This window comes from Ostrea edulis, chromosome 1 (genome assembly GCF_947568905.1).
Source record: "Ostrea edulis chromosome 1, xbOstEdul1.1, whole genome shotgun sequence".
Lineage (NCBI taxonomy): Eukaryota > Metazoa > Mollusca > Bivalvia > Ostreida > Ostreidae > Ostrea > Ostrea edulis.
Window position 1 is genome coordinate 100765154 of NC_079164.1, and position 25001 is coordinate 100790154.

Genomic DNA, 25001 nt, shown 5'->3' on the forward strand with positions numbered 1-25001 from the left:
ATTTAACAGTTATATAGTGCTTCTTAACAATTCTTAATGCTGAGGTTTGAATTTAATGCTTAAATTTTATAGTGAAAAACTTTTATTTAATTTGTATTTAATTCTTAACTTCTGAAACCGTCTAGCTAAACAGTATGCGTGTAAATATATATATGCGTTTTTTGCATGCTTACCTTGTGATATTTCAAGTTATTTTGTCTGGGATAGTCGGCTCTGCAGAGCTCATGTTATTTGTTACTATTGTATACAGTGCCGACTTTAAATAAAATTTACTTACTTACTCTTAAAATCAATGATATACAAACCCCCTTTTTAATAGGAAAAAAGGTAAAATTTTCAGGAGATAGAAATTCTAAATTTTGTGATAATATTCTGTCATATTTCAAATGGACATGAAATTTAAGTGCATGAGTTTTTGATTAGAAATGAACGACACCGATGACCCGGGTGAATTGTAGTTGATTAATTAATACTTGTGTAATACACGTGAAATTCCTATAACCGAATTTTTTAGAATATACATATTTAAATTCTATCTAATATTTCAATCGTGAAAAGAACAAGGTACGGTTGTCTACATAAAAAGGCCCAAAAAATTTCTCTCTATAAAATGTGTCTGGAATTAACCTTAATCAGCGTTTTAAGAAAGTAAAATAAATGCCAGGTATACTATGTCAACAAAATCAGAATGATAGTCCTAAATGGATAGCATTATGACATCATGAATAAGACATTTCCCGCCTTTTTCTCAAAATAAGCCTGAAAACTGTCAAATGTCATACAAATTATTGCTCAGGAAAAGATGTGCGCATTTGTCGAGCAAAATGAAAATGATATATATTGTGTATTATTTTGAGATGAAAAACATGTTTCAATATGAATTTGCTCGACGCATGCGCTGTATGTTTTCTAAAAGGAAAACCACCTGAATTTGTGGATATTTTCATTGAAAATAGCATTTTTGCAATTTTATGCCAACTTCAAGCTCTCGTCATATGACACAAATCATTTTGCTGATCAAACTGAGTGAATTTTGGGTTTGCTAAACTATTCCTTAATTGAATGCAAGGATTTGAGCTCCAAGTGAAATCATCAATATTTTGGGCCAGATGACTGTAGAAACTGTACCTACTTCTTTGGTTACTTTTCAAGTTAGTGTGTATAATGTTACCAGGTTCACAATTCTAAATACATTTTGTAAGGATAAGTTCACCCATCACAGACACGTAGACTCTTGCTTTTTTGACAATAATGATTATTTGTTATTTTCTAATGCAATAGGGTCTTTGGGCGAACACCCACGCCCCTATCTTTAATAGTAGTGGTGAACGAGAAGTATGTAAGCTTGAAAGTTATGAATAAAAATGATTTAGAGAAATACGATCTACCCCTCCCCTCCCCCTCCCCTCCCCTCCCCCACACAATCTTCACAAAATGAAATCTGGGAAAGAAAAATTGATGCAATTACTGGGTGTTTCACCCAATCCCCCACCATTTTGAAGATCGATGAAACTAGCTTGTTTTAGCTTGTCAAGATATTTTGACAACCCAACTCCCAATTTCTCCTTCAGCCACTTTTGAAAAAGACGATAATACGTATCTGCATTAGAGCCTTGTGTAGCAGGAGTTGTTTTATAAAATATGTTCATAAATTTTTCTAAACTAATAATTACGTGTTGAATTGTTTCGGATTCATTTTCGCAAAAAGCACACTAATCCTCTAGTATGATTGTTATCTATTTTAAATAATGATTTACCTATTCCTATAGGATTCTGTACTACAATAAAGATATTTATCCAAGTTTCATACCCCATTGTAAGCCTTTTTTATGAACACATGATTGACAAAATAAAATTATGAATATATAGTGTTTATTGATCCTCCATGCATAATCCCGAGAAACTGTTACTCATATAAACGATATTTATAAATGTTTTGATCTCCAAATACATGTATGTATTTGTAATCTTTTCTCAAAGATCGATATAGTATCTTGATTAGATTTGAAAGTGAGATGTCATTCTACCAATAGGTCACAAGATTCTTTGCATCCACTGTCGAATAAGAGTTTTGATTTTGGGTGCCTCAATTATATACTGTGTATGTAATTTTTTCTAATTCATCAGAAAACTTAAATAGTCAATCAAATGAGCCCCAGTCTAATTTCCAGAGAGTGGGAAGGAATACATGATCTGTGATCTTCTTGGATCCACTTCAAATAACTTTTGTTTTGGAGCTACTAGTTCTTAATCCTGAAAAACTTGACTAAAAATCTTATCAAAACAGCAAAAAAGATTTTGGTGAACAACCAAGGTGCAAAGGGGTATATCATCTGCATATACTGTGATATTTTGAGTTCTAACCCTTTATATAATGTACTGTGTTTTACAAAATTGCTTTTATATCCACACATACACTAAACAGTTAAGGTACAAAAGGACCACCCTGACGACAGCCTCTTTGTATTTTGAAATGTTGAGTTAGATAGACACACTATGATACTGAGACCTTGAAATTTGAGTTAAGAATTTCTATCCAATGGTGAAATTGGACCTAAACCCCAAATAATCCAGAAACCTGCAAATCAAAGACTATGATTTCAAATCAAAAACTTTGTATAATTGTATTTATGTATATCTAATGAGCCTGTGGTTCACGGAAATAAAGAACCAGAAGCAGAATCATCGAAAAAAATTCACTCATATTGAGATGTCACTAGCTATAGGTGAAGTGCCAAAAACTTAGCCTATGCTTAGCGCTTACGGCCTAGCAGTGAGGATTCTTTAACGTACCAACGCCTGCCGCGACACGGGGCCAGCATTTTTGAGGTCATATCCGAAAGACCCGTGATTCTCACTTCTAAATGTCGAGCGTCTGGCAAAGGAACAGTCACTGCCTATTTTACCTCTTCTGTTCAAGACGCGGTCAGGGCACTAGCGGGGCTCGAACTCACGACCTCCCGGTTAAGAAGCGAACGTTTTACAATATCATGCATGAATTAAGACTTTTTATGAAACCCGACCGTGTATCAGATATGATAATTATAATCTAGTGTAGATTATATTCTACAAGTTAATACTATTGTAATGGGGAGTATTTTTTAGGCTTTCCGCTATGGGAACAGTATTTTTGAGAGTAACGGTTAATTCCCGTCCGTCTGTACGTCTGTTAACTTTTCCGTGCACGGATCATATGTTTCACACTGTGAGGCCTAGGACTATCAAACCTAGTCCGTTAATGCATCCAAAAATAGTACATACTCTTTATGTATCCAAATACATGGTCTTTGCCATTTCACCCGTTACAGACAAATTACAGGAAAATATTATCGTTGGCCTTAACTTTTGACCTTGTATCACAGTTATGCTGTGACCTTTGATACAAGGTTAAATAGATCAAACACTAAACTCAAGATTAACAATGTATAGAGAATGATTAAGCATTTCTTTTAAGGAATTCATTTTCTAATTTTTTTTCTTGATAGATGGTCGAACAGGACAGCATGAAGATCAAGTACATGTATAACGCGAGGAGGTGGTTGTAATGTTAGGAGGTGGTTGTAATGTTAGTTGTAATGTTAGGAGGTGGTTGTAATGTTAGTTGTAATGTTAGGAGGTGGTTGTAATGTTAGGAGGTGGTTGTAATGTTAGTTGTAATGTTAGGAGGTGGTTGGAATGTTAGAAGGTGGTTGTAATGTTAGGAGGTGGTTGTAATTAAACTCAACATACACATAAACACACTTTTAGTGTTTAAAAACACACGCTAGTTACATATCTTAAACACACCTGTCATTAACGCAGTATATTTCTGTACTTAACACAGTGTTCAGTTGAGTAATTAACACTATAAGTAACACTGTATTCTATAGATATTGGATTTTCTTCACTTTAGGGCTTTTGAACAAGGTGCTCTCAGCCACAAAGAGGTTGTCTCTGATGTCCACATATAAACCCCATGGAGTACATAAATGACAGTGAATGTAACGGAGGAACTGTCCATCCTGATCTAGGATGTGAATACGGTCATTGTTAAAGTCTGATGTCAGGATGTGACTCTGGCTGTCTGTAGTGATGCCGACTGTATAAAATGATTTCTTGGTATTAAAGGGATGACCAGTGTACCTAAATCGGAGTTTTCCTGACTGATTGACCACCACTACTGCTCTAACTTCACGGTCAGCCACACAGATATCCAGGTTCCTGTTCTCACTGATGTATTTCATGTCACCAGATGAATAGAGAGGACGACCCTGATCATCAAACTGGATGATATTTTTCTCTGTGGAGCCAGAGTAACGTACAACTTTGGAATGTGTTTCATCATCACTGTCCATGATAACCAGGAGATCATCAGAGGAGGTACTGCATATGTTGCGAGGTTCCCACCCCTGTAGTCTGATCACAGAACTGTATCTTTTTATTCTTCACTAGGTTTACAGTTCTTTTATCAGGGTCAATATAAACAAGAGTTCCGTCCCGTGTCACTGCTATGTCACACAGTATGTTCCCTGACTTGGTTTGTATTGATGCCAGTGGTTCACCCTGGAGGTTGAGGAGCTTCATGACTTCATTATTCCCACGTGTCCAGTCTTCTTCTTCACTGAGACAGCTAACACTGAATAGTCTATCATACCCAGTGTCTATGGCGACGGTGAGGCGCGATTCATCAAGGAATGGTTTGACTAGAGGAGATGACACAGCTTCTGGTGACTCCATTGGTTTGACTGGAGGAGACGATACAACTTCTGGTGACTTTATTGGTTTGACTGGAGGAGACGATACAGCTTCTGGTGACTTCATTGGTTTGACTGGAGGAGAGGATACAGCTTCTGGTGACTTCATTGGTTTGACTGGAGGAGACGATACAGCTTCTGGTGACTGCACTGTTTTGACTGGAGGAGACGATACAGCTTCTGGTGACTTCATTGATTTGACTGGAGGAGACGATACAGCTTCTGGTGACTTCATTGGTTTGACTGGAGGAGACAATACAGCTTCCGGTGACTTCATTATGTCGCCTTGTTCTGTTGTAATAGATATTGATGAGAAAGAATTGATATAGTTGTTCTGTTTTTACTGTTGGAGGAGAGAAGCTTGGTAATGTAACTTTGACTTCAGGAGGTAATTGTCGGAACTCTCCATTCGTAGATTTGTAGGTAGAGCCTAGGGAGACGTCATTGGAGTCTAGTGTTTCTCCTAATTGTTGGTCGGCAGCTGTTGTCAATTTCTCGTAATTCGTTTTTAACTCGGCTTTCTCAGTTTGGACATTGTCGACAATCTCTTCATATCGGGGATATAATCTGGTCTCGAGTTCTTCTAAATCTCTTTTTATGCTTTGTTTTTTAGATTGGAGTTCATTCAGAACTTCTGATATATCGTGACCTTCGTGTTTTCCAGAGGAGACGCAGGTAGAACAAACAGGAACGTCACATTTCTCGCAGAAAAGGGTACGACATTTTGTCTTTTAGAAGAATCCGATAGATGTTTAGCGGCACAGTTTGTCCCCGAAAACAGGATATAAAATACACACCTCCGTAGAATGCACAAGGTAAAGGGACATTGCATTTTAGTGTACATACAAGGGGAATAAAGGGAGATCGGTAAAGTTGGCTACTAGTAACCAGCTACTAGTAACTGGCTACTTAAAAAGAGAAAAGTTTGCTACTAGTAGCCAACTACTTGAACCAGGAAAAGTTAGCTACTAGTGTACTTTATATCCTGTTTTCGGGGACAATGGATAGGGGAAAGGCTCCCAACCTCTTCTACAATGTATGGGGAGACGTATGCGTATATATACATTTTTAATAGTCGCTCTTTGTCTTTTCATCGGAAGTGATTTTGCTTTGATATGAAAACCAACTTATATTTTGACACGGGGAGTATAAGTAATGGATATTGACCAGTATTCATGATTCAAAGAAAAATTAGCTGGAAGAGTGGTGGTCTGTCATTGTCGCCAACCATGGTTTTGAGTTCACACACGCTCCTGTGATGATGGAGAGAATCGATTAGAAGCATCCGTGGGTAACTGACGATGGGTGGTCTGTGTACAACTGGGAAACGGTGTTGTACAAAATCAGCTGGCCGTCCAGCATACTGGTTTAATTGTACTTCCTGGTATGTGGACAACATGAAAATCAAAGTATGTGTATAATGTCAGAAATCACACTTAGATCAATCTGCTGGATGTCCAGTTGATTCTGAACAATGCCCAGACAATCCCAATAAACAACAAAATCTCAAGATGAAACAGTGTAGGGCAGACTGGTCAGGTTTACTATGCGACCTACAATCGAGGGTCATTTTCACCTAAAGACCAACCCGTTTTCATTCGCTAATTGAATTGACCGTTTTTACAGATTATTCATCAGTCAGGGAAAAAAAAGGAAATTTCCAAATCTGATGACAATTCATTCGGTTAATATCATCAGTTCAAAATAGTTGTTATGGTAATCCAACTTATGCTCCAAGTTTAATATAACAAGCGATGGGACGAATAAATATGAATTACCGTACCTAAATTGTATTCCAAATCTTTAAATCTGCGCTAGATAAAAAGTATAAGAGGAATATCAAAATCTCATATTTGGCATATTTAATACTGTATGTTGATTATTGAAGGGAACATGGCGTATAAGTTGGATTACCATAACAAAAGTACGTACCATCTATCTTTCTGTGCTTAGTAAACCAGAAATGATACAAGAATCGGATAAATTACATAAGGAATATGCCTTGGTTCTAGCTGACAAAGCCTGTAACGACATTGTTTTTGTATAAGGCTTGTCATTACTACTGTATTTTAAACGAACTTGGCATGAATTCCACATTTAGTAATCGCATTCTATACTCTAAGTTCCCTTTCAAACTATAAAAATCTTCAATATATGTAATACCCCTGTCAATGTGACGAATACATATGAATTACCTATACGGATACTGAATTTAAAAAAACTTCACAAAATATATCAAAATGTGGATTCTAAAACATCCCACGAAACGTTTAGCTAATCTGAAATCACAAACTTTTTCCTAAATTAAAAACGTAAAAATGCGTGACGTTTCAACACTTTACACGACGATTCCTCACAATGAATGAAAGACTTGACGATTCCTCGGGATGAATGAAAGACTTGACGATTCCTCAGGATGAATGAAAGACTAGACGATTCCTCACAATGAATGAAAGACTAGACGATTCCTCACGATGAATGAAAGACTAGACGATTCCTCACAATGAATGAAAGACTAGAGGATTCCTCACGATGAATGAAAGACTAGACGATTCCTCAGGATGAATGAAAGACTAGACGATTCCTTAGGATGAATGAAAGACTAGAGGATTCCTCACGATGAATGAAAGACTAGACGATTCTCACGATGAATGAAAGACTTGACGATTCCTCAGGATGAATGAAAGACTAGACGATTCCTCACAATGAATGAAAGACTAGAGGATTCCTCACGATGAATGAAAGACTAGACGATTCTCACGATGAATGAATGAAAGACTAGACGATTCTCACGATGAATGAAAGACTAGGCTTTTTGACATCATACACAACTGCGTTTTCAATATAAATAGAACAAGGAAATATTCATTTCTTGTGATCAGCCATTCAAAAATTACTTTGAACATCACTATCATTCTACAAACAACTACTCTAAAGTTGATATTTTTATGGGAATTATGACATTGATCACTGCGTGATCGTTATCTTCACTTTTTCATTCTCAAAAAACCAGTTCTCCATAATGGAGGACGGCGTTTGAGGTCATCTAAACACATTATAAGTACAATGACTGCATTCTAGACATTGTTTATCTAATCAGTATCATACATGCATTACAAAATAATACAGATATTAAATGATATAACTAACAAAGAGAAGACTGTATTATCAAAAGCTTAACACACACACACACACACACACACACACACACATAAACAGCTACACATTTATTGTATAATACACATGTATGTTTGACGTCCCTAACACTTCGGTATCTAACAGTGTATCTTTCATGTATTTAACACAGTTTTCATGTCTAATTAACACAACGATTACATTTGTAATTGAGAGAGTGTTTAGGTGTGTAATGAAAACTCTCTTCATATTTCTAATCATCACTGTGTTTATAGATATTGGATTTTCTTCACTTTACCAGTGCCCCACTCAGCCACACACAAACCGTATGGACGGAGTAAATCAAAGTTCTGAATGTAACTGAGAAACTGTCCGTTCTGATCTAGGATGAGTATACGGTCATTGTAATGGTCTGTTGTCAGGATGTGACTCTGGCTATCTGTAGTGATGCCCAATGGATTAAACGATTCCTTGGTATCATTGGGATGACCAGTGTATCTAAATCGGAGTTTTCCTGACTGATTGACCACCACTATTGCTCTAGCTCCATAGTCAGCCACGCAGATATCCAGGTTCCTATTCTCACTGATGTATTTAATGTAACCAGATGAATAGAGAGGACGATCCTGATAATCAAACTGAATGCTTTGTTTCTCTGTGGAGCCAAAGTAACGCACAACTTTGGATTGTTTGATATAATTACTGTCCATGGTAACCAGGAGGTCACCTGAGGAGGAACTACAGACACTGCGATATGTCCACCCCTGTAGTGTGACCACGGTCTCTATCTGTTTATTTTTCACGATGTTGACAGTTTTGTTAATGTCAGTATAAACAAGATCTCCGTCCCGTGTCACTGCTATGTCTCGTGGTGTGTTTCTTGACTTGGTTTGGATTGATGTCAGTAGTTTGTCTTGGAGGTTGAGGAGCTTCATGATTTTGATATTTCCATACGTCCAGAGTTTTTCATCACTGAGACAGCCAACATTGTATAGATATTCATATCCAGTATTTATGGTGGCGGTGAGTCGCGGTTCATCAAGCAGTGGTTTGACTGGAGGAGACGATACAGCTTCTAGTGTCTTCATTGTGTCGCCTTGTTCTTTTGTAATAGATAACGATGAGAAAGAACCGAACAATTGATGGAGCTGTTCTGTATTTACTGTTGGAGAATAGAAGCTTGGTAATGTAACTTTGACTTTAGGAGGTTCTCCATTCCTAGATTTGTAAGTAGAGGTTAGGGAGACGTCATTGGAGTCCAGTATTTTCCTCAGGTATTATTTGTCTTAGTTCTGTAATCCTGTGTTTGATTTCATCTGATTGGTTTTCTAGAACAGCCAGGTGTTTTTTTTCCATCTCCTCAACTTCGGTGATCTTTCGGTGCCAGACATCACCTTTTTGGTCGGCAGCTGTTGTCAGTTTCCCGTAATTCGTTTTTAACTGTTCTTTCTCAGTTTGGAGAACGGAGACAATCTCTTCATATCGGGGATATATTCTGGTCTTGAGTTCTTCCAAATCTATTTCTATCCTTTGTATTTTAGATTGCTTTTCTTTCAGAACTTCTGATAAATCGTGACCTTTGTGTTTACCAGAGGAGACGCAGGTAGAACAGACAGGAATGTCACATTTCTCACAGAAAAGTTCGCAGTGTTTGTCGGCATGCGTTGGACATTTTGGATTATTAGTAGCAGAATTTCTTTGTAAAAAGGGTATGACATTGTGTCTTTTAGAGAAATCCGAGAGGTGTTTACCAACACAATTAGTACATAGACTGATATTACAAAGTTCACAGTGACTCTGTAGGGGTACAGTATCACAGACGTCGCACAGCAGGACTTCCTGAGCACTGCGCCGGGGATGTAGCATTTCTTGTGTCTAGGTCACATGAATGGTTCACACTGTTAGTAAAAGAAGATCATTAGGATTTCGGCATCATTTTCAAATGTCGCACATTGAATATAAACTTTGCATGTGAATTATTATCATCTTTGCAAGCTTTACAAATGCTGAATCCGATTCGCTTACTCGATCTCGTTGTTTGGATCTGGGATAGTTCATGTAATTACTGCATAATATAATGTAGGATCATATACTTTGAAATGCATGTTTTCACAAAAAGAACGGGGGATGACAACCAGAGGCTCGCTTCAATCGTTGGTGAGGGGGCACCTTTTTGCTATACGTGAAAATAACTAACTTCGCGTGTGAAAATATCGGAAACCTTGTTTCAGCGTCTTGGTCATGTTTCATGGGCACACGTACATTTTTATGGGTGACACTGTAATGTGTTTATAATTTTACCTCACCTGTAAATCCAACATGGCTCCTTGATTATAAGTTAAATATCGCCCTCTCCAGTCGTCAGGGAACGAATTTCCGATTGCTGTTTAGTCACGTGATTTAAATAACCGGCACCGTATGTTAATTTGGATATGTACTGTTGACATTCTTGCTGTGTTAGAATGTCAAGCAATTACAAAGCGAAGGTATATGAAAATGTACTACTATTTAGTAAATAGTAGCATGACATTTAATACAAAGCATACATACATACATATGGCAGAGGTTCAACACAGGCATGTTGGACATAACTGACACAGACAGTACATATGAAAATACAATACGTGTTAAGGTTTGACTTCGAGTGTCTCAATGCGGGAAACCCACTCGTGCGCAAAGTCATGGTTCACTACGCATGACCCGTCCATTTACGGACAACTAACTCGACTACACTCCTCCCCGTTTTATAATGACATAGATGCATATTGGAGGTTATCACACGAATTGAACTACTCAGTCCAACTGTCATATCCATGAATTGGAATCCCAGGTAGAGTGGCGATATTCCTCAAAGAAGGGCGACAACAGTCCAGAGTAATTGGAGACATCTATCCAAATTTGTTATATCCCTCCAAATCGGCGACATCCATCCAAATCCGTGGCATCCCTCCAGAAAGGTGACGTTTATCCGGAATCGTCATATCCCTCCAGATCCGCGATAGCCTTCCAGATCCATGACTTCCCACTTTGACGGTGAAACCACATTAGCGACATCGAACCAGTGGTGACATCCAGCAAATGTAATACCATCGATATCCAGCCAGAATTTGTGGGTTGCCATTAATCTATGAACTGGAATGCATCATCTACCAATTCTGAAATAACTAGGGTCTAATGTTAAATATAAACTATCATGGAGACATTCTTCGTACTCAAACTGAAGCTTTGTATGAGAATAGTTTATTATTTGCAGTTTTATGCATAGATAAAATCGTTTATCATACGTTTGAACAGCACAAGAAAAGCATATATCAATACCCTAGCATTGGGAAGAGGAAACGTGTATTGGAAACCATTGTTCTAAACTTTAATATATGCTATATATACTTAAATCTTATAGTCCATTAAATTAATGATTTACTGCCACATAATTACTACACACTGGAGTCTAAAAACCATAAGGTACACTATTAAATGTATAACTTATTAAAGTACTAGACTACTTACAGTGACTGTACTTCAGTAGCATTATACTAACTAATAAATATAACTAGCCATGAGCATTTCTGTAAATTATCATGATTGTTTTAACACTTTTCACAAGGAAACTGAATTGTCCAAATGAAATACTTAACTCATGAATAACTGTTGTTTTGCTCCATAAGACTAAGTGTTAACTCACAGTAAAATGTACTAATATCTCTATGTAATATCTTATTACAGTAATGCTCAGTAAAACGTGTAATTTAAGATATGGTTCTAAAGTATGTTCATTGTAAAACATTAGGTTACGTATCCATACCTAATGTAGCCTTAAGATTACCCATGTACAGCTAACCCAAATAACAAACTGTTCTACATATCTTAAAAGACAAACCAGTAACAGTAAATACTGACAATAACTACTATTAGCCCATATACATAACTTTGATATGTATAATTACTTATTCTGTACATGGCCGGTGTCCCATTCAGATGTGACATTGACAGGACCTTACTATCTCTATCCATCCCCTCAATAGTTTCAATGCAAAGCTTTATTGACGGAGGAATAGTCGTTACGACCATCTCCCCATCTGACTCTGACATTTTCTCACGGGGGTCTTCAGCGCCATCACTGAGTCCTGCACCAGTTTTCTCATTGTTTTTAAACAAGATACCCCCTTTTGGATCTAATGAAAACGGTGCTGAAATTTCTAATTTTTCTGTTGTGCCTACCCATGATTTAGACTGTTGCATGTGAACAGCTTCATCCATTGGTTTAGAGTGGCACTGGTATGCACTGGATTTAATCCAGCCTGTACATCTGGTACCTGTGCATCCAAACCCACTTCAATTTTATCTATTCTTGTTTTTATTTCAGCGAATTCGTTGTTGAATGTTTGTTTCATCATGTCTACCATGATTAAATTTTTTTGTCCAATTCCTCTGACATTAGATAGGTAGAATGTTTTTTGCCTGAGGCATTATCTGTGTTGGTGCCATTTTAAAGGGATTGTGGTGTTGGTGTTATTCTCATACATTTTAGTATTAACTTTGTAAATGTTGTCTAACACAATCAAAACAACATGTATTAGGAAACAAACTTAATGTTACGAAACAGCTTTATCTGCTAACCAAATAATATTGTTATAAATTGTCAAAGACAACATGTGTTTGATGAGCATCTCCTATTTAATTATTGCTTAAACTTTGTAAATATTGTCCAAAACAATCAAAACAGTATATATTAAGAAACAGACGTACTGTTATGAAACAGCGTTTTCTATTAACAAAATCACTGTTATAGATTATCAAAGACAATATTAGTGTGTTGCTACAACTTATTACACGTACAACCTATTTATAAAGGATGTGTGAATTATCTATTGTAAACTTTCACTTTCTTTTTGAGTACTTCCTGTTTTAAAGTTTTTACTTCAAACACTCCTTTGCAATTCGAGCAGCATATTCTATCCTTTGCCATCGTTCGATGTAGACTATCATGTAAGTTTTTTAAACATTTCTGAATTAGTTTTGAACATTATAAATTCTTTTATAACTATTATTTTTTCCTAGGAACTTTTGAATTGATATATTTTTTCATTTTGCCAGTATGTGAACCATGTGAGTAATTTTCTTTCCTATTTTTTGTAGCCTTTTACCACTTCATACATATACAATAAAGTACATGTTAGCACACATGTATTTGTGTTGTCATTGGTTTGCTAGCTGTTTGCACCAGACAGCATAATTAGCATGGAAATACTTTTCAGGTAAAATGTTAACCTGGAAATTGTATCTACAATATATTGATGTTTTGCATACTCAAAATTATCAGCTTGCAGAAAGTCAGACTTTGACTATTTGGTATGTTTTAATTGTTCTAGTTGGGGAAAAACAACAGTATTTGACTGCTTGGGTAATAAAATACTTTCCCAAACTTTAATTCTACATGCTGAAAATATTACGTTTTGATTGATGTAATGTTTCTTGAGAAGATTTTCCCTACGTGTATATAGCTTATGTAAAACTTTGATCCCCTATTGTGGCCCCATCCTAACCCCGGAGTCCACAATTTTAACAAACTTGAATTTACACCATGTCAGGAAGCTTTCAAATAAATTTGTACTTTCCTGGCCTAGTGGTTTTTGAAAAGAAAATTTCAAGATTTTCTGGATATATTTGTACGTACAGTAAAACTTTGATCCCTTATTGTGTCCTACCCGAGGGTCATGATTTTAACAAACTTGAATTTGCACTATCTCAGAAAGCTTTCATGCAAATTTGTACTTTCTCTAGTGCTTGGTTCATAAAAATATGACACCCAGAATATATGAACATTTTTAGTTTTGTCAGCCAAGTTAGTTCTAGAACAAGAAGTAGCAATAGTGGCATTTTATTTTACCAAAAGTTCCAATTGAATATCATAAACGGTCTTTTTTAAAGGTATCTTCTACAATTTTATAGAATGAGTTGCCCGAGTCTATCAGAAGCTGTAGTTCTATCTTTTAAATCAGCATATTTGCAGCATTATAACTCAATTAAGTGATATATAGATATGTATACATTTATTTTTCCCAGCGATATCGTGTATATATTTTATATCATGTTATCTAATTTTCTATTCTCTAATTTATCTGTCTCTGAATATGTTTTATAGAGGACCACAATGTAAACTAGTCATTTGATACTAATTGTGCTATCCTGTCTAAATAAAGAATGTATTATCATTACAGGGGCTCTTGAGAAGATTTTCAAATATTTAACCTATACATTTGCATGTAAAACTTTGATCCCCTATTGTGGCTCCAACCTACTCCTGGGGGTCGTGGATTTAACAAACTTGAATCTGTACTATGTCAGGAAGCTTTCATGTAAATTTCAGCTCTTCTGGCCAAGTGGTTCTTGAGAAGATTTTTAAATGAGTCCACCCTATTTTTACATTTTTGTGATTATATCCCATTTGAAGGGGGCATGGCCCTCTATTCGATCAAACTTGAATCCCTTTCACCCAAGAATGCTTTGTGCCAAGTTTGGTTGAAATTGGCCAAATAGTTCTGGAGAAGAATATTTTTGAAGTTGTCAATGTATTTTCACTATTTCGCTTTATTTCCCCATGGAAAGGGGCATGGCCCTTCATTTGAACAAAATTGAATCCCTTTCATCCAAGGATTCTTTGTGCCAAGTTTGATTGAAATTGGCCCAGTGGTTCTGGAGAAGATTTTAAATAAGTTTTCAGTGTATTTTTGCTCTTTCATTATTATCTCCCCTGGGAGAGAGGTGCTGCCATTCAATTGAACAAACTTGAATTCCCTTGCCCCAAGGATGTTTTGTGCCAAGTGTGGTTGAAATTGGCCCTGTGGTTCTTGAGAAGTCGAAAATGTGAAAGTTTACAGACAGACGGATGACAGACAATGGGCGAGCTAAAAACGGTGTGTCATGTTTATAACAGTATTACAAAACTCCCTACTACATGTGCCACCATTAATTATCTAAGAAAGGTTTACTTGATATTATTTTTATCATATCTAAACACTATGAAAAAATGTATATTATAAATATAAAAAATTGTCACACACCATTAACAAAAAACTTCAGTTGTTTAGTTGTAATTTAGCTTTTATTATACACTTGGTAATTTTTATGAGACAAGTCATTCCTATGTAAATAAAACACTGTTTTACTCCAGCAAATCCAACATGGTATATTCTGCATATAATGAGACTGAAATGTCTTGAGAAAATTACAATGCAAGTACAAATATATGATTGTTACTAAGAATATAAAAGCATGTTGTCTAAAAATAGTCCAAACAAGCTTTAAATTCATAAAATCTTTATTAAAATAACTATACTGGATTAAAAAAAAAAAACATCAAAATGTTAAACTCTAATGATTGCTTGTCATAATTCTAAACAATATCTGTCAAATAAATTACATTTCACGGCCCTCACAACATACACTGTACATGAAATGTTATTCAGCATTGCTAAAATTTGGTAAAAATTATCTAGAGATATTTTCACTTGATTGATAAAACCCCTACTTGACTAGTCATGAAATTCTACAGGGAGAACAATTGAGTCTAATCTAGTCACATCAAATCTGATTGTTAACGCATTCAAAAAGATTCAAATGTCATAAAGGAAAAGCAGCATGCAGGGGTGTGATGCTTGATGGGTAAATCAATGTCGCTGCTTTTAAGAGATGCAGTTACAAAGCTCCTTTCTTTATTTACTTGCAATAATTTTCTATCAAATGAAGTAAAATAATAAAAAAAAATATTTAAACTACATGTACAGGCAAATCAAATTGCAAATAACTTATGCATACACTCAATGACATGTAGAACTTGGTGAAATGAGCATACACTGAATGAGAACTTGGTGAAATGAGCATACACTCAATGAGAACTCGGGGAAATGAGCATACACTCAATGAGAACTCGGTGAAATGAGCATACACTCAATGAGAACTCGGTGAAATGAGCATACACTCAATGAGAACTCGGTGAAATGAGCATACACTCAATGAGAACTCAGTGAAATGAGCATACACTCAATGAGATGAAGAACTCAGGGGAAACACTGACCACTACTATATGTACTTTGACCTATTAAATGAAAGTCCTTATATATATATATAAATATATATATAGAGTAAAACATGCTTATAGCAAAGTGCTGGCGATGAAGAATAAACTTAATTTGTTAAATCCAATAAATTCATATGTTTTAAAACTTTAGGGAATGAAAATCACTTCACTGTTGGCGTGAATTCACTATAACTGAGTTCGCTGTAACCGAGTTTAACTGTGTATAGAGATAAAAAGATGGAAGTTATTATAAATGGAGAAAAATTTACGCAAAGCTTGAAATGCCCTTCCTTCACCCTCACCTTTCGAGTGACAATCCTTTTTATGATTACCCTGTACTTATAATTGCAAACCAACTAATTATTATCTTCTGCATACACAGGTCAGTCAATAACCTACAGTGTACACTGACTAATCCCACACCTGTGTAATCTGTTTCTGTGGGCATTCCGACCCGCAACTTCATATTTCCATTCTTTTTATACTGACTAATCCCACACCTGTGTAATCTGTTTCTGTGGGCATTCCGAACCCTTAACTTCATACTTCCATTCTTTTTATACTGTTTATTCCAACACCTGTGCATTCTGACAAAAAATTGTTTCAGGTTGTATTTCGGAGTAGACAGTTTCACTGTATTCAAAATTACCCCCCCCCCCCTTCCTCCCTCCCATCAGTAACTACATCTAAAGTTAAAATGATAAAACCATTTTTATCACAATAGACACAAGGGGTGAATTCGATTGAGTGAAATGAGTTACACGGGTAACTAGGGTTGTACATTTTTTTTTTATTTTCAACACGAATGTTGAACTTGTGTAACTCGAGTACACCCTCCATTTGATCAGGAGTAACAAGTGTTCCAAAATGGCAGCTTCTTAGGAAGAAACATTGTGTGAAGATTACTTTTGTTTATATTTTGTATCAGATATGTAGATGCATCGATAAAAATATTCTGACACATTAACGAAATTTCTTTTAGATTTAAATAAAATCGAACTGGAAATTAAAAGCATTAACAGCATTTGTGAGTGCGCAGGCTGTTGAAATGCTGAATTTACCAGGTCTTATGATACAAATATAATGATTTATTTACTCATTGTCTTTTACTAATTTAATAAAATGCTGAATTTACCAGGTCTTATGATACAAATATAATGATTTATTTACTCATTGTCTTTTACTAATTTAATAAAATGCTGAATTTACCAGGTATTATGATACAAATATAATGATTTATTTACTCATTGTCTTTCACTAATTTAATAAAATGCTGAATTTACCAGGTATTATGATACAAATATAATGATTTATTTACTCAGTTTTTTACTAATTTAATAAAATGCTGAATTTACCAGGTATTATGATACAAATATAATGATTTATTTACTCATTGTCTTTAACTAATTTAATAAAATGCTGAATTTACCAGGTATTATGATACAAATATAATGATTTATTTACTCATTGTCTTTCACTAATTTAATAAAATGCAATTCTACATGAGCATATGACAATTAGAAGATATAAAACAACTGCCTATGTTAATGCAACAATGACAATTTTTTATATTACATTTCTCCATCAGAGTTCACATTTCTTGCGTTCCTACCCTCCATGTTGTAAACAAACACCACGCAACACGATATGTTTTATTTTCATATATGGAGTTCAATAACCGAGCATGCATAAATTGAATTCTAGTGTCACCAACAGAATTTCATTAATCGAATCCACCCAGTGTGTCTAAGATACATTCCCTCGCCTTCATCGAATCGAATCTCTTGTACGTGACATTTCATGCTGCAATCAACACATTGAGGACTCGTTTAGCTAGTGGTCAGTTTAACTGCCTGTGTCAGTGATCAGAGGGTAATAATTAAATAATCATACTGACAGAAAATTAGAAATACATGGTTGTATTAAATTGTTTTGAACTAAATTTTTTTTTAAAAACCTGACCGATAAGAAAGTTCCATCAACTACTACAATGTATGGATGGCCATTTGTCTCCAGATGACTTTAAAACTGTGCTAATGACCTCATTCACTGTTCATTGCACACAATTAGTAATCATTGCGCCATGTATAATGCTCAAAGAATATGCACGATAACAGACTTTTTGGTCCAATACGGAACTTTCGGGATATGCCGGAACGACCGATTATATTTGACGTTTATACACCACGGTCACGTGATAATAACCAATTTGTAGGGCAAAGTTGATATCGATACGTATGGTGTTTCGCTAACAGACGGTCCGTAAAGAGCTATGTGCAGTCCCACGATGACGATCCAAGTCATTATTGGTGCTTAGTACCTGGGTGTAAATTAGATGGAAGGGAAAAGGCGCATTTAGACGCGTACCATTGGATGCAAGGCGTGAAGTTTTACCGATATCCTCAAGATATTCCCTAGATTTATTTCCCGTGCCGACTCGCATAATTTAATCAATTGTATTTTCCTATAAATGGTTGTAGTGACCCCTTTCTTTCAAAGATAGCATTTAAATGCAGGAAATTGATAGCAATTGAAATATTCCATGTTTGTTTACTTTGTTGTTATTGTAATCCGGAAGTGACATGCCCTACAATTACGTTCAACGCGCGATAAAAGTCAGAGTGGATCCGTATCTCGAAAGTCCCGTATTAAACAAAATTATAAAGCTGTACCCAAAAAAAAACAAAAACAAAAACAAAACTAAAAAACAAACAAATACATTAAATCTTATCTTACTTCACAAAAGAGAACATGCCCAATTATCAATTTTACAAAATTTGTCTCAAATATTTACAGACATTTTGACATCCAATATGACAAAAACTCTAAAAATATTAAAATTCTAATTCTTGTAAATGTTTTTCTTTCAGAAAACATAAGAGTGCGGCTTTGGACAGACAAAATTTCTCTGTCGTTTGCATATACTAGAAAAATAAATCTACGGCATAAATATGGAGTCTGTCCAAGCCCCTGCTCTGTGTTTCCTGCCAGGAAAACTTCCTCCAAAGTTTCCAGTGTTTTAGACTACAATAAATGGTGGGGAAATTCTCCCCCTTTATGTTGCTAACATTGTGAACCCAGGTCAATTTTGTAAAATTAAGAATAAAAACTGACTTGCATTAGGATTCTTGCACAAAGTGTAATTAATTTTTAAGCAAATATGTGACTTAATTTGGGAGGGTAGACAAATAATACTGTTATGAGTGATACTTCTAAAAATTGTTGATGAGCATGCCCTCATATCAATAAAATTTTATTCCACTGTTATTAAGGGATATATAATAATTTCTGAAACGTTTATGATCAAAGTCCCATAACTCTGAATGGAATGACAAATGCGAAAAATCATCTGCAAGTGATAAAATAAATGCAAATTCAAGGAATAAGGACACTATGTTAGTGGTCAAATTCTGACAGCAGCAAAAAGTGATCTATAGACCTCCATGATCGATTATTCTTAGCTTTACCCGTCATTCAAAAAAAAAAAAAAAAAAAAAAATCAGAAAGTTCAAGTGGACAAATATACCTAATATTCAAAAACAGCACAGTGGACAAAAATAATCATGTTCATGCTCAACAAAAATTCACAAAAACATGGACAATGTGATATTTGAAATAGTGTGGCACCAACTACAATGTAAACATGTGTCTGATGATTTGATAACATAGTAAATAAATATAAATCATTTAGAAATAATTCGATATATACGTTAATATAAATGATAATTAGATAAAGAACTACATTATCCACGTATACAATGTTGGATAAATAATCAAGTCCAGCATATCACATACACAGACAAAGAATGAAACACTTACAAGACCCAGTCCACAAATCTTGTAAATCAGAATACAACTCGACAATCGTTAATTTCTATCGGGGACGTTTTTCTAAACAATAACACGAGGAATGTACTACACGTAAAATAACTTCAGTAATATATAAAGTGACATTGTTACAATTTAAAATGTTTTAACATGCTTTTACAACACAAATCACACTATAACTCTAGCTTTCATGCGCAGAGTTCTTTAACGCGTCGCTAAAGTGATACATTGTCACGCAGTATGTATGTGAAAGTATGGGAAAGCATCAATGCCAATAGATCTGTACATCTGTGTTCTTGACTCAAGTAAATGAAGAGCTTAAACTTAACAAGTCACAACAATCAACTACGAGCAACATCCAAAAATAGACATCAGTAAAAACAAAAAGTCAATCACGCAGCAGCATAAACACGCACAACAACAAAAATAATAAAACAAATTAAATAAACAAAACAGAAATGTGTTGTAAACGACGGCTGTCAAAATGGAGGCAAACAGATAAATACAAAATGTACATATTTTAGATTGGAAAATAATATTAAGATATTATAATATTTTCTAGCTTAACAAACGTAAATATACAATTTTTAAAAAATTAACTTAATGAATAAACTCTCACACACTAAAGGACAATAATCATGTCATTCTAGCACTTAATCTGATAACAATGTGAAAACAAAATGAAAGTAAATACAGTCACTCAGAAATACAATACCCCCCTTCTTTAGTTACAAAATCTAATTTGACCTTTAACCGAAGTTTGACCTTGACCTGACACGTAACCTAACTAAATTTGAAATCTCTAGTTTCCATATCGGATAAGGTCATGAATCACGAATGTACAGACCCCAAGACAGAATGCCATCAAATTCAACATCAGAGAAGAAAATCCTACATGTGATTATAATATAAGACTTCAGCAGAAATGATAGTTTCTATGAAAACCTCTCAAGTGTCTATTATCGAGGAAAAAAACTTAAATACCGGTACATCTAAAATATTTGACATGTATCTGATAACATTCTATCAGTGGGTTTAGATACTTACAATTCTAACACTGACATTTGTGGAAAATGATTGTAAAATTTTAACAAAGATATCTCTACATGAGACTGAGGAGAAATAACAAAATATGGACAATGTGTCAAAAGTTTGTATTGTGTCATGTTGAACAAAGAACACCTCATCTGAAAAATGTATAACAAAATCATACAGGAAATGTATGGTATACAAATACAGTAATTACCCATTAACACAGAAAAAAACTAGAATTGTTCTAATGGGACTAATACCCCCCCCCCCCCCCCCCCCCCCAAGCACATTGGATGTTAAAGATATATCTGAACAAATCATATCTATGGACAGATGGGCAAGGTGATTCCAGTATATACCCCCTTCAGTTTGTCTGCAGGGGGTATAAAAATGTACAAATCATTCAAAACAATAATCAAACTAAGAGTGGTGCTCTACCCTGGTGCTGAGCCAGTTTGGATGAACAAAAACTGAATCAGTCTGAGTGAGAAAAATTCTAGGTCTCTAAAGAAGCAGATTTTGATCATTTCATAAAAAAATACATCTACTATACACAGTAGCCAACATTGTTCACCAGTATCTTAAAAATTGCACTTTGAAGAGAACAAATGATTCTCTAGACTAATCGATATAAAATCCAATTATTCAATGCAACATTCTCACCATTGATTAATTACATATGTAGTCAACAATGATTACATTTAAACCAAAAAAAAAAAGCCAAATAAACTGACAATACACAAAAAGGAACTGCCATAAAAATGCAATATAAATCTTCGATGGGCCCTTTCTATTCATCAAATTAACTTTATGCTCATAAATAAGCTTATCAGCTTAAATGTACATGAAGTAGAAAAACAAAACATGATGGAGAAATATCACAGGCACGTTGTTTGAATTCATTTCTTACTGCTGTGTACCAGACTAGTGAAGATGGAGTTGGAGTCCCTAAGCAAAGATTGTGGGGAATCGAATTCTTTGACGGTTCCCTTTTCAAGAACCATAACTCTGTCATACTTCAAGATTGTAGAGATACGATGCTGAAAACAGAACACAGGGAATTTTAAAACTGCTTTAGATAACCTGAAATCATCATGGTGTCAATGTAGACAATGGGAGGTACCAAACTCACACCACAGGATAGTGCAGTGAACTCACAACCCCCATCCCACAAACAGCTTACCCCACAAACAGCTTACCCCACAAACAGCTTATCCCACAAACATTACCCCACAAACAGCTTATCCCACAAACATTACCCCACAAACAGCTTACCCCACAAACAGCTTATCCCACAAACATTACCCCACAAACAGCTTACCCCACAAACAGGGTGTACACACACAGGTACACACAAACACCCTCACACACAGGTACACACAAACACCCTCACGCACAGGTACACACAAACACCCTCACACACAGGTACACACAAACACCCTCACGCACAGGTACACACAAACACCCTCACGCACAGGTACACACAAACACCCTCACGCACAGGTACACACAAACACCCTCACGCACAGGTACACACAAACACCCTCACGCACAGGTACACACAAACACCCTCACACACAGGTACACACAAACACCCTCACACACAGGTACACACAAACACCCTCACACACAGGTACACACAAACACCCTCATATTCCTGAATATCTTTCAAATTCATTGGAAAGGGATAATTGGGGGGAGGGAGGTGAAATTTTAAATTCAGTGTGGCACAGTAAATCTACTCCTCCATTGTAATCGTGTTTGCTAATTATGTTGAAGTTCAAATGAGGGTTGTCCAAAATGAAATGTTTGTAGACACATTGAATTTTCAACACATTATCACAGTCTTCACGAAAACTCAGTGGTCCGAAGACCGAGGCTGGTGAATTTTACGGCCGGGTCAGTGAAAATTAAAAATCAGGAAGTCCGATGGGCTTGTAGACTTTTTGTAAGTCACATTAAATATAATATCGGATTTTGATATTCTAAACGTCTTATTTGCTTAAATTTAGCATCAAAATAAAAATAAATCCAAAAATAGCACATAAAGTAAGTGTTTGGACATCGTGGTTTGTTTATTTTGTAAAGAACGATAACTATACTTGTAATTGTCAAGATAACTTGAACGTTGATCACGTGAGTATATTAAACGAACAACTTGTTGAAACAACAAAAATGGCCGCGTTCTGTATCGCACAGCACACCGGTAATTGCTGCTCTATTGCATTGTCCAATTAAAATGAACTTCGTCAAGTGCAGTTATCTCTGATTTTATGCAATTTCTATAGTTTATAGAATTAATCAATCGTTTACATTTGATGTTAGTAGCAAAGGCTACTTTGATGCTAGGCTACTTCCCAAGGTGCACTTGGGCTGTTTTCATGTTTGTGAAAAATACGTGAATTTGTAGTCTTGTTGTTTGCGGGTGAAGAGAGAAAATACCGTGTAAGGTGTTGTTTTTCTGGAATCGACAGAAAGGATGTCTTAGAGTGGATATGAATACGAGTAATAACCATAGTTTCAGTAAATTAATTGTACAATTTTACAATTCATTCCATAATGTATGTAATAAACATATGAAAATTTAGGGCCCAGTAAATTTCACTGTGGGCCAGTAAATTCAGACAGTTCACTTGTCCGACTGGCCAGCAAGTTTTAAATGTTTTCGTGAAGACTGTTATCAAGAGTTCATAGTTAACACTTTGCAAAGGGAGAACATGGGAATGTTTGATTTTTATCTAAACTACTACACTAAGCAAGAACAAAATGAATAAGACACTCACGGCAATGGTGATGACTGTTTTCCCGCCGAATGCCGTGGAGATCACTCTCTGCAGCTTGTTGTCTGTTTCCAGGTCAATAGATGCTGTGGCTTCATCCAGAACCAGGACTTTGTTATCACGAAGGAATGCCCGGGCTAAACAGAACAGCTACAAAAAACACCAGGACTTTGTTATCACGAAGGAATGCCTGGGCCAAAAAGAACATGTAGCTACAAAAAACCCAAAATTTTGTTATCACGAAGGAATACCTGGGCTAAACAGAACAGCTACAAAAAAAGGACTTTGTTATCACGAAGGAATACCTGGGCTAAACAGAACAGCTACAAAAAAAGGACTTTGTTATCACGAAAAAATGCCCGGGCCAAACAGAATAACTACAAAACAAGCCTCTCCATAGTGAACAACACAAAGAAATCATGGCTCTTAAATATCAAATTTCACTTTGGACATTTGACAAAAATTCCCGATAGAAAAACAAATCTAAAAATGAACTTTGAATATATTTTCTGATTATTTTGAAAACCAATATCTCTTTGTTTCGTGTGGAGTCATATGTGGAGTTATCATGAGTTGATTTGTTTATTTACATTAATGTAGATAGGAAGACGAGACTCATAATAAATGTAAAAATTTCTGACCTATGTACATGTACAATGTAACATACCTGTTTTTGACCTACACTGAATTCAATATACAATGTAACATACCTGCTTTTGACCTATGTACAATGTAACATACCTGTTTTTGACCTATGTACAATGTAACATACCTGTTTTTGACCTATGTACAATGTAACATACCTGCTTTTGACCTATGTACAATGTAACGTACCTGCTTTTGACCTATGTACAATGTAACATACCTGTTTTTGACCTATGTACAATGCAACGTACCTGTTTTTGACCTATGTACAATGTAACATACCTGCTTTTGACCTATGTACAATGTAACATACCTGCTTTTGACCTATGTACAATGTAACATACCTGCTTTTGACCTATGTACAATGTAACATACCTGCTTTTGACCTATGTACAATGTAACATACCTGTTTTTGACCTATGTACAATGTAATATACCTGTTTTTGACCTATGTACAATGTAACATACCTGTTTTTGACCTATGTACAATGTAACATACCTGTTTTTGACCTATGTACAATGTAACATACCTGCTTTTGACCTATGTACAATGTAACGTACCTGTTTTTGACCTATGTAAAATGTAACATATCTATTTTTGACCTATGTACAATGTAACATACCTGTTTTTGACCTATGTACAATGTAACATACCTGTTTTTGACCTACACTGAATTCAATATACAATGTAACATACCTGCTTTTGACCAATGTACAATGTAACATACCTGTTTTTGACCTATGTACAATGTAACATACCTGTTTTTGACC

The 25001-nt window shown here is 35.4% G+C and overlaps 3 protein-coding genes, 1 long non-coding RNA gene and 1 pseudogene across 5 annotated transcripts in view; all 5 read right to left on the reverse strand.

Annotated features, from left to right (window-relative positions):
* Positions 1 to 3863: 3863 nt before the first annotated feature.
* On the reverse strand, positions 3864 to 4716 carry LOC125664821 (uncharacterized; annotated as a pseudogene).
* Positions 4717 to 7804: 3088 nt separating this feature from the next.
* Positions 7805 to 9071, reverse strand: LOC125669924 (uncharacterized). Its single transcript, XM_048904776.2, has one exon. The coding sequence runs from the start codon at positions 8954 to 8956 to the stop codon at positions 8138 to 8140; it is 819 nt and encodes a 272-aa protein (XP_048760733.2). The 5' UTR covers positions 8957 to 9071; the 3' UTR covers positions 7805 to 8137.
* LOC130047005 (tripartite motif-containing protein 45-like) lies at positions 8995 to 10308 on the reverse strand. Its single transcript, XM_056141115.1, has one exon. It carries the CDS (start codon positions 9732 to 9734, stop codon positions 9117 to 9119), a length of 618 nt encoding a protein of 205 aa, XP_055997090.1. The 5' UTR covers positions 9735 to 10308; the 3' UTR covers positions 8995 to 9116.
* Positions 10309 to 14951: 4643 nt separating this feature from the next.
* On the reverse strand, positions 14952 to 20626 carry LOC130047008 (uncharacterized). Its single transcript, XR_008796100.1, has 2 exons — positions 20468 to 20626; positions 14952 to 20425 (listed from the first exon to the last, which is right to left on the reverse strand). It is a non-coding gene; the product is annotated as an uncharacterized LOC130047008 (long non-coding RNA).
* Positions 20627 to 21661: 1035 nt separating this feature from the next.
* Positions 21662 to 25001, reverse strand: part of LOC125669878 (ATP-binding cassette sub-family C member 8-like) — a 78118-nt gene continuing 74778 nt past the window's right edge. For both annotated transcript variants that reach the window (XM_056141085.1, XM_056141088.1), the window contains exons 32-33: positions 23589 to 23735; positions 21662 to 21845 (exon numbers count right to left, since the gene is read on the reverse strand). In XM_056141085.1, coding sequence (XP_055997060.1) covers positions 21705 to 21845; positions 23589 to 23735 — 288 coding nt within the window. In that variant the 3' untranslated portion in view covers positions 21662 to 21704. The remainder of the gene's footprint in view (positions 21846 to 23588; positions 23736 to 25001) is intronic.